Consider the following 14,330-nt stretch of genomic DNA (forward strand, 5'->3'; position numbering starts at 1 on the left):
TTTTGCACTGTACGTGGGCAAATGGTGTTTTTTCCATGCTATTGGAGAATGCAGGTAGGTAACTTAAGCTTTTGTAACAGGGTTCTAACAAACACAGTGGGTAGGTTTACTGGGTGTATGGTTAGGTTTCTGCCTGCAGCACGGATGTACTCGCGCACAGATTGACACATGGCCCAGTGTTTATCAATGGAAGGAGGGGGGGTTCAGGCACTGCCAAACCTTGTCTACATGCACACAGTCCACCTGCTGACGAGCGGACATGGCCACACCACCCAAGGGTCATTTGGTCTCCCTCTATCTCCCTTCCTCCCTCCCTCTGTCAGCCTCCTCCCTCTGTCCGTCTCACTCTGTCTCCCTTTCTCCCTCCCTCTGTCAGCCTCCTCCCTCTGTACGTCTCCCTCTGTCTCCCTCCCTCTGTCAGCCTCCTCCCTCTGTCCGTCTCCCTGTGTCTCCCTTTCTCCCTCCCTCTGTCAGCCTCCTCCCTCCCTCTGTGTGTCACCCTCTGTCACCTCAGCCCAGCTTCCTGGGCACACACAGTTTGCAGGTCTTTCAAAGGCCATTGGCTTGTTCATGTGGGTTTGTTTCTTCTCTGCCGGCACCCATTGGGCGGAGTGTCTGAGTCTGCGCTGCTGCTGTGGCGGTGTCTGCTGACACTCTTTCAGTGTGCTGAATCTTCATTGGCTGCTGTTATGTGCAAATTGTGCCTTCATACTCATGTCGTCCTGCAACGCGGCCACCATTAGCAGGCAAAACAGTACTGTGTGGGGACACACTGTTTGTATGGCTGTGTCCTAAGCCATATGGGCTGAGGGCATTGTTGTGTGCTTCAGAGTTGCTCTATGTTAGTTTTGAGGCCCACCCTCCCGGCATCAGGGACATCCTGTCTTGTGTTGGTGTTTTGTGTGGCCTGTGACTTGGCATGGCCTTGCTTGGGGCATGGGGCATGGAGGCGCTAGTGGCATGTGTGTGTTTTTGGAGTGTGGTTGTGTCCGGTGCTGCCTTTGGGGGGGTTCCGTGCATGCTTGGTATTTGGGTTGTATATGGCGTTCCCCCCATGTGAGGTGAGTTGTTTGTGTACTCACCAGGCTCTCGGACTCCTTCTAGTCCGTCTACTCCCACAAGCAGCAGCGTGGCCATCACCTTCTCCTCCCAGGGATGGTACTGTACCAGTCTGCGGGGCGGCCCTCCTCCAGTGATGTTGGCCTGGTTGTGCTCATCCGTCATTTTGCGGCGGACCGTCCTCCGCAGATCGTACCACCTGGCTTGGCACTCATGCCTGGTCCTTCTGGTGGCCCCAACAGCATTCACGGAATTGACTATCCTCTCCCACATGGCAGTTTTTTCTGATATGCTGGTCCGTCTGACCAATGTTCCAAAGAGCTGTGGCTCGACTCTGAGGATTTCGTCGACAAGGACCTCCAGCTCGTCCTTTGTGAACTTTGGATTCTTGTTGGTGGGCATGGTGTGGGGTGTGGGTGTGGATAGGTGTGGGGGTGGGGGGGTGGATGGGTGTGGGTGTGGACGGTTGTGGGTGTGCAGGTGTGTGTGTGTGAATGTGACGAGGGTGTGTTTGTGATGGTGGTTGTGTGAAGGAGTGCAAGTGTAAGGTGTATTGATGGTTGTAGTATGGTGCAGTGCGTTGTCTCTGGGGTCTGGCAGCAGTGGATCTGTTGCAAAGGATCATGGTTTGTGTGTGTTGGGCCTTTTTATTGGTCCATTTGTGGGTGTGGCTGTGTTTGAACTTTGGGTGGGTGTGTTATAAGGAGTGGTAGTGGTTTGGGCCTCTGTTTATCTGTTTGTCAGTTGCAGGTCAGTGTATAGGATGTATTTGGCCTTGTTGGATTTGTTTTGTGGTCTTGTGTGCCTCGAATTGACTCTCCTTGTGTTTTTTTGGTTTGTCCTGGTTCAATGGGAGTGTTTTTAGCGTCTGTACGGTGCGTACATGGGCCATGTTGTTGTACAGTGCTGTCCTTTGCTATGGCTTAGTACGACTCGTACATGGCCGATGTTGGGTGAGGGTGCTGGTGTGTGGGCCTGGGGTAGGGTGCATACGAACACGGGCAGGGTGTTGGTCCGCACCGTCCATGGGTGGTGGTGTTTCGCACCGTACATACAGGGGGGGCTGGGTGTAGGGTCCGTACATGCACAGGTGGGGTGGGGGTACGGTCCGTACATACACGGGTGGGGTGGGGGTATGGTCCGTACATACACTGGTGGGGTGGGGGTACGGTCCGTACATACACTGGTGGGGTTTAGGTACGGTCCGTACATACACGGGTGGGGTGGGGTGGGGGTACGGTCCGTACATACACTGGTGGGGTGGGGGTACGGTCCGTACATACACGGGTGGGGTGGGGTGGGGGTACGGTCCGTACATACACTGGTGGGGTGGGGGTTTGGCGTGTACATGCACTGGTGGGGTGTTGGTACGCGCCGTGCATACATGGGTTGGGGTTCGGCACGTACATGCACTGGTGGGGTGTTGGTACGCGCCATACATACACGGGTGGGGTGAGGTGTGGGTACGGTCCGTACATACACTGGTGGCGTGGGGGTACAGTCCGTACATACACGGGTGGGGTGGGGTGGGGGTACAGTCCGTACATACACTGGTGGGGTGGGGGTACGGTCCGTACATACACTGTTGGGGTGGGGGTACAGTCCGTACATACACGGGTGGGGGTTCGGCACGTACATGCACTGGTGGGGTGTTGGTACGCGCGGTACATACACGGGTGGGGGTTCGGCGCGTACATGCACTGGTGGGGTGTTGGTACGCGCCGTACATACACGGGTGGGGTGGGTGTACGGTCCGTACATACACTGGTGGGGTGGGGGTACGGTCCGTACATACACGGGTGGGGTGGGGTGGGGTGGGGTGGGGGCACGGTCCGTACATACACTGGTGGGGTGGGGGTACGGTCTGTACATACACTGGTGGGGTGGGGGTACGGTCCGTACATACACTGGTGGGGTGGGGTGGGGGTACGGTCCGTACATACACGGGTGGGGGTTTGGCGCGTACATCCGCGGCCGGGGGGCGTTTAGCACGTACATGTGGGGTCTGTGGTGGGGTTTTCGGCGCGTGTGCGGGCACGTGTCCCCATGCTTGCTATGGGAGTTCGGTCCGTACGGTGTTATTTCCATACAGTTGTGAAATCGAAAGGACGGGAGTGATCGTACTTGCGCGGTCGGACTTCATTTTTCCGATTCGTAGGGTAAATCGTCCAAGGATGTGTCTGACACTTTTTCCGACCCGAGGACATGTGGGGAAATTTTCCCAATGCGATTCGTATGGAATTTTTTACCATACGAATCGTATTTGGCAGTTTGTACGCTACGGTAAAAAGACCGGATACGAGTCGTACGGGGAAAATTTTTCCAGGATCCGAATCGGCACCTAAGTGTGTTACATTGTGATATATTTGGCATGTAAATGCTAAAGCTTTTAAACTGAAGGAAAGACAAAGCATTTGGAGATAGAGTCAGACTACACTACTCCTACTGTAAATAAAGGGTTCATACTTGATTACATCCAGTTTTTAGTTAAGCTTTGTTATGTTAAGAGGAAGAGCGAGTGTGAATGTGAAAGAACTCAGAGAGGTACAGACAGATATTTAGTTTGTGCAAGTCTTCGCTTTGGATTCACTTTGCGCGTGCACTCCATTGAGTAGCAGTTTCTTAAAAACTAAGGCCCTCCTTTAGAATTCTGGGAAAATCATTATGTTATCAATATGTATTACAGCCTGTATTTCTTACATCTGGAACTAAAATATGAAATAAGTTTGACAACAGTTTTATCCAGTGCTTAATTTGAGCCGGTGGTTCCCGGTGCACGGCACCGCCACTTAAGTGTCACTTTGCCATTTATGATAGCTGCCACTTGGCAGCTATTTTTATGTAATTTAAAGATGAGTAAAACAACAGCTGTTAATTAATTCACAATACATTAAAAACAACTAATACCTGCAGCCCAAGCCATTCTTATAGCTTTGGGGGTCTTGAGCAGTCTGAATTGTCACGCTTACAGCAGAGTGATGGTTAGTAGTTGTGTAGGTACTCTCATTGGCAGCTTGGACAGTGGAAATGGGTGGTGCAAGCTGAAAGGGCCCTGGCACTTATCATTTTACAAACTAAGCACTGATTTTCTCACAGCTTTTGGTGCTTTTTTCCACAATGCCAACACAACCGCATTTTACTGGTAGTAATGGGACACCGATTTTCTGTCTCATGTAGTGGCACTAGTATATCACCAATACATCACTAGCCCACCAAACAAGCAGTCTTATGCTTTACTCTAAATTTGTGTTTACAGGACATATGTGTGGAAATAAAGTCAAGCATGTATGAAGACAGTGGGATCTGGAAATGGATAGCACCAATAAACGGATAGGGACTAATTAGGACAGGAGATATAAAATCATATTCTAAACTGCAAGGTGAGGAATTACCGCTGACAATTTTTTAATCTGTGAGTCATGTGTCCATATGCGGGCAGGGCCAGCTAAGTAGAAAGCTCAAAATGAGAGCCCCCCCCCCTCTCCTTTATAGTATGACTTATGAACATCATTTAAGCACTTTGCCCAATGTTTGTAGGACTTGAGTTAATTCATTTATATATCCCTGCCTCAGATTTTATGCATTTTCCTCAAAGTTAAAAGACTGAAGTTAGTCTAGTAAATGTGGCCTTCTCCAATTATCTACACTCTCCCAAATGTTAGAGGGACTAGAGTTATAATGCTAAATCTGATACCTCCAAATACATACGCTTATCTATTTTTTTGCAAGGTTTGTGAATAGCACATTTGACACTCGCAAATATACACACTTTCCATAATGTTTGTAGAACTGGGTTTAGAATGGTAAATTTGTTTTGTCCCAAATATATGACCTCTCCAAACACTAGTGATACTGAAGTTGCAATAGGAAATGTTGCTTCCTCACATATGTGTTCTTTCCCTAATGATTCTTACGAAAGGATTTACAACAATAAAAGTAACCCGCCCATTCACAGTATATTTAATTTTTAAAATGTTCACGAGTGTAATAAAAAAAAATTCATTCAAGAATTGTTTAGACTTTATTTTGGTTTCTTTTATTGATCAATGACTTTCTCATAGATATATATATATATATATATATATATAAATATTGCTTGTGTTAGGAAGGTATGAATTAAATAATGCAATATTTTCATATTTAATAAAAGATTAAGGGCCTGCTTTAGATTTCGGCAGACGGATTACTCTGTCACAACGGTGATGGATATCCTGTACACCAAAATATTAATCTCTAGATTATGGCATTTATATTTCGGCGTACGGGATATCCGTCACCATTGTGATAGAGTAATCTGTACACCAAAATCTAAATCAGGCCCTAACTTTGTTTTACATAATTGATAAATGTTCTTAATATAGTTTTGATATCATTTCAAAAATGTAAACTATTTCTATTATTTTTTGTTTCCAAAAAATACAAATAGATTAATTTATTTTATGTTTAAGTACAAACATATTAGAGCTTTAGATCTTTTTTTAATTATTAAAAATGAGTAATAAGTTTCATTTGTATTAATTTTGATATATTATTTATTTTATATACATTACGGTACACATTATTTTTGTAGTTAATATCTTGGCTGTTTGAATATTCATTTTGATAGCCAATCTTATTGTATTTCATATTTTGGTAAAATATATTTTTAATTCTATAAATATGTCAATACATTGGTAGTAGATATTTCTGGGATTTGAATTTTCAGTATTGTAAATCGATACTTTGGCAGTAGGCATTTTCAGCTCGGTATCTTATTAGGTTGATATTTTTGTAGTCAATATATAGGACTACAAACAAATCTTATACATCCTGGGAAGCACACTCTCTGAACCAGTCAATCCTTTCTATATCAGGATTATACTGTTCCTGTACTTTTTCACAGCTATACATGCACTTGCTCAGCATCCCAAAATCCTTATTAGGGCAATTGAATAAACACAAGATCTCACCACATGCTACGTTCCCACCGCTCACGCTGAATTTGTAGCCATCGGTCTTTGGTTTGCATCCTCTTCCCTGTAATTTTATATAGCAGCAGTCGTGAGTTCGACAGCACCTAGGAAAAGAAAACTCAAAGATTGACCACTTGAGCACAACAATAAGATTATCATACATATCCATACACTCCATACTGATACTGATGTACTGAACCTAACATCAGCATAGCCTTATCGGGTAGGAGAGCTACACTTACCTTAGCACAAGCCACAAAAGGGCAACAAGTGCGTATGGGTATGTTGATTACATCGGAGATCTCAGTGCCCATTGGGGTGGGGCACTGAGAGCTCAATTGCTTTTTGTGGGCCTTGCAAGAAATTTCTAATATAGGTAAATAACCCTTTACTGCATCATAACATTTAGAATTGTTTGAACTGCAGCATTAAGGAAGATGCTCCGGCCTGGTATACACACTTCTCAACTAAAGCTGATACACTAGTATAGACTAAACATTTTAACAAACCTTCTATTTTGAGAAGTATGCAAAATTCCAGATGTAGACCACTAGGAAGAACTCACCTCCCAGAACCCTATGTCCGCTACTGTAGCTACTAGCAGGCTGTATTTCCTGGACAAAACAATTACAGGGGTCGAGTGGCTCTCTTACAGCAAGACCTCTTAGGATCCTTGGAAATTAGTATTTAAAGTAATTAGCCCTCAATATGTAGTGCATCGCACCTAGGCATCCTTCAATTCCTGGACAGATGTGGACAAACAGTCTGAGGCTAAATTTAGGATGGCTCTAGTTATAATGCAACACATCAGTTACACTCACAATAAAGTACGACTGTCCAACAAAGTTGTGTTTACACAACCTTATATTACTCTCTAATGTTTATAATATATAGTTACAGAATTAAAGTCAATGTAAAGCAGAAAACACATCCCAATATACCAATGTAATATATCAATTACACAATTACCCAGTAATGTCACAATGAGAATGATAATCTAATGAGAGTACTGGCCAGCAGTTAAAGCAGATTTTAAAGGTAAGTAATTGTTTTTTTTATTATTGTTTTAAAATGTATATGTCTAAATTAAATGTATATGTTTAAATTGTTTTATTATACAATACATATTTAAACTTGTGATTTAAAGTGCTGTAAAGTTTTTTTTAATTATTTGCGTATTCATAATCAATATATTGAATTAGGCACATAAGTATTATAAATTAGACTACTTTCATTTTTTTTAAATGATAACCTTTAGTTCTTTTCCTTATACTTTCCCATAGGGAGATCCCCACCTCAGTTGTGGAGATCTTCACCAATAGGTGAAAGGTCACTAGTAGTAACTTTAAATTCGTAAATGTTGTTGTTAGAACTTCCACTCCCTCACTTGATGGGGTGAAGACATGTAAGTCTACACCTTGGTAGAGTAGGAATAATTATTCACATGATAAATATACATGAATTTTTACCTTTGAGAAATGGGTGCATTATCCACAATACAATGCACTGAGTGGGCTTAGGGTCAGAAACTTTGTCAAGATTGGATGGCTTTCTCAGTCCGCTGTTCCATGTTCAATGGTTTTCCTCTCTATTTTTGCATTTCAGCCCTGAGTACATTATGAGGGGTAAAAGGAAGGTTATTTACTCCACCCAGTAAATGCTAATACGCGGGGGTGAAGTATTTGCTGGGTAGGCAAATACCTCATAGTCCAAGTTTTCCTTTAGAAAAAAATAATTACAAGTGGAATCTGTGTATTTTGAAGACCAAAGACGACCTGCATCAGGATTTAACACACAGTTTCCTACAGTACATTTCAGCAGGACTAACCTGTCAAAATGTACCTGCGCAAAATTGTAGAGCGTGCTGTAATTACCATATTACTCATAATTAGGAGAACTAACAAAACTCGCATTTAGAGAGGAATCAGAATTTATGCTGCAATACTCACAGAACAAAGAGTCAGAACTCCAATGTAAAACTAGATCCCCTTTGTTAGACCTGCCATCCTTAGGGTGGTCTTCCTCCAATTTTTTGCCTACTTTTCGGACTCTGAGCACTTTACCACTGCTGACCAGTGTTAAAGTGCATGTTAATCTCCCTTTAAAACATGACGACATTGGTATAAACCTTATTCCATATTTAGTTTACCGGTGCGTCCCTTGTAAAGTTGTATACCATATACACAGGGCCTCTAATCTAAATGCTCCTAGTGGGCCTGCAGCACTGATTGTGCCACCCACACAAGTAGCCTTTCAAACTTGTCTCAGGGCTGTCATTGCATGGCCTGTGTGTGCAGTTTACTGTCACATCGACTTGGCTTTTAAAACCAATTGCCATGCCTTAAACTCCCCATTAATTACACATAGGTCACCCCTAAGGTAGGACCTAGGGAGGCAGGGTGCTGTCTAACTAAAAGGTAGGATATGTGCTTTTAAGCTTTACATGTCCTGGTAGTGGCAAACAGCTACATTTGTTTATCACTACTGTTAGGCCTACTCCTCTCATAAGCTAACATTGGGAATTCCTTAAAATACTTTTAAGTTGTAATTCCTGGTTTAGAAAGGAATAACTAAATCATGTTCATATCTTTGCAATGGTAATGATAAATCCTCTTTAGCGGTAAAGTTGTATTTTATATTTCTTTACTATTAACTGCTGTGTGTGCCTGCAGCCTATCACCAATACGCCTCTTGGCTGGGGTGACAGCTACACTTTGTGAATTCCTTCTAGACAGCCATAAACAAAGGAAGGTGAGGCTCATCTGCATTGCATTCTGAGCACCCATCTGCATGCATCTGCATTCTAATGGATCTTCCTGGGCAAAGTGGAATGGGAGGGGCGGACCCTTACACTTCAATATGTAGTGACCTCTCCTCATAAAAAACACTGCTATAACCACAGATAGCCTGGCAGACAGGACTGTGTTAAAAGGGATCTTTGTCCACTCCAGAGAGCTCCTTTGAAGTCACCCCCTACATCAAAGGCACTTTTGGGTATAAGTACTGGAATTCTGACCTTACAAATTCAGTACACTACTGGATCTGGGAAGAAGTCTTCTGGAGTATAGACTGAAGTTCTCTAAGGATTGCCACTTTGCCTTGACTGACTGCCAGAGGAACTGTGTCTCTCCTTTGCTGAGTTCCCCTGCTGCCTGCTGATCTCAGCCATGCTGAGGACAAGGCCTGGACCCTTCTTACTTGAACCCAGAGTGACTCCAATAGCTCGCTGGCTTGCCTGCTGTTTTCTGTAATCTCAGGGACACAAAAGACTTCCTGCAATCCTGCTGGTCCTGCTGGACTCTGCCTTCTGTGAGTCCCACTCTAGCCTAAGGTGCCCCCTCAAGTCCTGTGCCACAGAAAAGGGTTCTGCAGCTCATTTCCTGCAAAAACCAAAGCATCGCCCCAACTGGGTGACATATTCCGCTGCATCGCTTGTGGTGCTCAACGATAGCAGATCCACAGCCTGCGCAGCTCGACAAAGCCGTTCTGCGTGGCCCAACAAAGATAAATTGCTTTCACTACAATGGAGCTCAAAAACGACACGAGAACGCCTTTACATGGCTCCCCAATGATGCAGTAGGCTCTTGATGATGACACCTGCTCGAGCCAAGGTACTTCTTCAGCGGGACCTGTCCGGGTTCTACAGCCGGCCTGCTCTCCTTCACAGTCGACCTGAAAGTGGATTTTCACCGGTCCCTTGCAACCTCAAGAAGCATTTTAATGGCTAGTGACTTCTAAGCACTGTTTTTGCATTTATTCTTTAAAAATGTATATCTTGACTTCTACTGATTGGATATTTGTCGTTTTGGTCTTGTTTTAATCAGATAAACATCTCTATTTTTCTAAACCTGTATGGAGTCTTTTTGTGGTGTTTTTATTGTGTTACTGTGTATGTGTTGCACAAATACTTTACACATTGCTTCTTGAGTTAGGCATGCCTGCTCTGTGCCAAGCTATCAGAGGGTGAGCATAGGTTAATTTAAAGTGTGTATCTAGCTTATCCTGACTAGGAATGTAGTCTCTACTTGGACAGGATGCATACCTCTGCCAACTAGAGACCCAATTTCTAACACTGGTGATCAGCGGCGAGAATAGGACTTTTGTTTGTGCAATACCATATAGTAATTCAGTGTCCACTACAAATCTATACTTAAGACCAATTCGGGCCCTTTTCAATCTTCCTGATTGGCCTTTTTGATTGTTCTGCTAGATTATGTCTTTCTCTGGAGATGCTGCACTTGCACCTGCAGGAAGTGAGTTTGAGCTGGCCATATTAGAATGCTCACTGTGCAGCAACTGAAAGATTTGTGCAAGGTCTTTCATTTTTCTACAAGGTGCTTCACCAGGAAGGTGTAGCTACAGAAAGCTTTGAGGGCCTGGGCAGAGACCTGGGGTGCAGGCAATGACATCCGATGGGAGGACCAGGAGATCCATGAGGAGGAGGGTGACCTATATCTTTACTCTGAAGTGGCTCTGTAACTGCCTGTGGAAGGGACCAATGACTTGCCGGGAGCAGTATTGGCTACCAGAGCAGAGAGCAGTGTCTGCTGGCAAACATGAGGGAGGAAAGAAAATTAAAGTAAGAGCATGCCAAGTTGGGGCAGGCTCATGAAGAAAGGAGGCTGGTCGTGGAGGACAGGAAACTTATCCAAAAGCTCAACCTCAGAGACCTGGAAATAAGAGCCCTACAAGTGGGGTCCAGTAACATCAATGGTGGCAGCAAGCCTACAGTGGCTGCTGGTGAGTCCAGAGCTAGGATCCCAAAGGATTTGGTGGCCAGTTATGTGGTGGGGTGACATGGATAAATGGTTTGCAGCCTATATAGTGGCTCTGAGAGTGAACAAGGTCCCTGAGGAGTTCGGGTGGTAGTTAGTGGAAGTTTATCCCCACAGTAGGGAGGAACACACTCCCTACATTAGAGGTAGATGACCAAACATGCTACACTGCAATGAAGGCCATACAAGGTTGCATGTTTGGACTGACCCCTGAGAGGTATAGGTTCAGGGGCAGCCACAATTGCTATTTCCAGATATGGTTGGATTTCTTGGATTATATCAGAAGGCACTGAAGGACTGGGTGGGGGGCACAAGGCTGATGATTATTCAGGGCTGTACAACTTGATTTTAAAGGAGCACGTGCTTGATATTTGTTTTCCAGAGCTGCACCAACACCTAGTGGATAGAAAGTTAATTGACCCCAGATAACTTGCTGAGGAGGCAAACTTCTGGGTCAGCACCAGAGTGTCCAAGAAGGAATCTGGAGTTGACTCCCAAAACGGTGGTCAGGGTTCCCAACAGAAGAAAGAGTAGGAGATTACAAGACAGAGTTCTCTAAAGGCCCCCATCTCACAAGGGAAAAGGTTTGGTTCTCATTCCCAATCTGGCCACCAGAAGAAAACTTACCCTGACAAAGGTCAGCAGACCAAGCCCATTAAGTGCTATGAGTGCTTCCATTTTGGCCACTACAAGGGGGTCCCAAGTGTTTAAAAAGAGAATCACCTCCCACTGGAGGAAAGAATCCAGCAGTGGCTGGTGCAGTGCAGAGGGTGGAGTTTGCCACAGTTAAAAGGGGGGACTTTAGTGGGGTTACCCTAGTGCCCCTGGGTGACAGTGAGATGGTTCCTAAGATCCATGTGCCCTTAAATACTACAAAGTATAGGCAATGGGTCACCATCAATGGGCAAGGTGTTGAGGCTGAGGGATACAGGAGCCAGTATGTTTGTGGTAAGGAGTCAGGTGGTTTCCTCAGAGCAGTTAATTCCAAATTCATAGCACCAGGTTGTGGTAGCTAACATCAGAGAGGCACACTATCCTGTGGTCCTGATTCCATTTGAGTGAAGGGGGGGGGTGTTTACAAGCCTGCTGAAAGTTGCTGTGAGCCCTGCCATGCCTGTGGACTATTTGGTGGGTAATGACCTTGAGCACACTAGCTGGAAAGAAGCCCAATGCTCATGTGGAGCTGTTGGGGTTATCTGATTGGATCTGTGCAATGAAAACGTCCATGGCTGTCCAAGATGGAAGTCAAAAAGGGCTGGAGCTTGGAACAATGGCCCAGCCAGCTGCTAAAGAGGAGAAAGGCAGAGGGAGTGGTAAACCAGCTCCTGAGTGTCTTCCTAGTAAGGTGGATGGGGCAACTCGGTGGCCATCCCGGACCGCACTGAGGAGGGCACTGCTTCCCTTGGTGACTTACCTACACTTGCTGTATGGCATGTAGAAGGAGGACCCACCAAGAAGGAGTTCTGGTGGGCAGAGAGGGAGCGTCCATCCCTTGAGGGCATGAGGAAACAGGCTGAAGCCCAAGCAGCAGGTAATAATGTCTCTGGGAGTTATCACAATTACTGGGAGGAAAACCTCCTTTACAGTGAGCCTAAGGGATATGGGACAGCAAGGTCCCTGGTGGTCTCCCAATGCTACAGGGCCTTCTTACTAGAGCTAGCTCACGAGATACGCCTGACAGGATACCTGGGCCAAGACAGGACCTTGAAAATGCTTGTCCCACATTTCTTTTGGCCAAAGATCAGGGCATCCTCAGATGCATTCTGCAGGACCTGTGTAACCTGCCAGGCTAATGGGAAAATATGGCTAAGGCTTAAAACCCCCCTTAACCAACTGCCAGTCATTGGAATGCTCTTTGAGAGGGTGGGCATCGACATTGTAGGGAGTATGGATCCCCAGACCTCTTCAGGCAACAGGTTCATCTTGGTTATGGTGGATCATGCCACTAGGTACCCAGAGGCAATCCCTCTGTGAACTATGACTGTATCTGCAGTGGCAAAGGCCCTAATGGGGATTTTTACCTGAGTTAGTTTTCCCAAGGAAGTTGTGTCTGACAAGGACACAAACTTCATGTCTGCTGATATGAAGTTAATGGGGAAGGAATGTGGAGTAACTTATATGTTCTCCACTCCTTACCCTCCACAAACCAATGGGCTTGTTGAGAGATTCAACTACACTCTGAAAGGCATGATTTGAGGCCTGTCTGAGGCCCTGAGCAATAAGCGGGACATCCTCTTAATATGCCTGTTGTTTGTCTACAGGGAGGTACTACAGAACGGAGTTGGCTTCAGCCCTTTTGAGCTTCTGTACGAGCACCCTGTTAGAGGACCTCTGAGTCTGGTAAAGGAAGGGTGGGAGTAAACTCTCAGGAAGACTCCCCAGGATGTAGTGAGCTACATGCTGACCTTCGGAAGCCACATGACTAAGTTGTGGAGCAAGCTTCTGACAACTTAGAAGCCAGTCAGTCCCTGATGAACGAGTGGTATAGCAAAAATGTTACTACTGTGGAATAACAGCCTGGGCAGAAAGTGTGGGTGATGGAACCGATTGAGCCCAGGGCCCTCCAGGACCATTGGACTGGGACCAATGAGGTGATTGAGAAGAAGAGTAAGGCTACCTACCTTGTGGCACTTGAGACCCCCAGGCAACCCAACAGGGTCCTTCACTTCAATCACCTCAAACCACACCGTGAGAGGTCTGATCTCACCATGCTGTTGGTGACAGATAGAGAGGAAGAAGAGGAGAGTGAACCTCTCTCTGACCTCTTGGACTCCAAGGAGAAGTATGGGCTTGTGGAAGGAGTGATCGTTTTCCCCACTTTATCTCCTGAACAGCAGAGTGACAGCTGCCAAGTATTGGGGCAGTATTTTTCTCCTTTCTCCTTTACTTCTGGGACTACCCACCTGTGTACGCATGGTGTGGACACAGCAGATAACCTCCCTGTTAAGGATAATTCGTACAGGTTGTTGGATAAGGTGTGAGCCAGCATCAAGAGTGAAGTCTCTAAGATGTTGGAGTTGTGGGTGATAAAACCCTCCAGTAGCCCCTGGTCCAGTCTTGTGGTTCTGGTACCAAACGCTGCTCCAGTGGGTATCACACCTGAACTGAGGTTCTGTGTGGATTATAGAGAGCTAAATTCTGTGACCAAGACTGAATCTCATCCCATCCCTAGTGTGGATGAGCTGATTTACAGGTTAGGGGCTGCCCTGTACTTAAGTAGCTTTGATCTTACATCAGGGCACTGACAGATTGCCCAACAGAAGGTGCCAAGGAGAGGTTGGCCTTCTCCACTCCAGAAGGCCACAGTCAGTTTAGAGTGATGCCCTTTGGACGCAAGAAAGCCCCTGCCACTTTCCAGAGATTGGTAAATGAGGTACTCGTTAGTATGGAGGCCTTCTCAGCTGCAAATATGGATGGCATAGCTGTCTTCAGTAGCAGTTGGAAGGAACACCTTTTTCGTCTCCAGGAAGTGCTTCAGATTCTGTAACAGGCAGGCCTCACTATCATGGCCAGCTGGGGCAGAGATCTGTGGTGTACTTGGGAC

General features: G+C 45.6%; 1 protein-coding gene across 1 annotated transcript in view; it reads right to left on the reverse strand.

Annotated features, from left to right (window-relative positions):
- LOC146867296 (phospholipase A2, membrane associated-like) overlaps positions 1–14,330 on the reverse strand; it is a 73,836-nt gene that overhangs the window by 27,816 nt on the left and 31,690 nt on the right. Inside the window, exon 3 of the mRNA XM_085604067.1 lies at positions 6,009–6,115. Coding sequence (XP_085460193.1) covers positions 6,009–6,115 — 107 coding nt within the window. The remainder of the gene's footprint in view (positions 1–6,008; positions 6,116–14,330) is intronic.

Source organism: Triturus cristatus, chromosome 1_2 (genome assembly GCF_964204655.1).
Source record: "Triturus cristatus chromosome 1_2, aTriCri1.1, whole genome shotgun sequence".
Taxonomy (NCBI): Eukaryota; Metazoa; Chordata; class Amphibia; order Caudata; family Salamandridae; genus Triturus; species Triturus cristatus.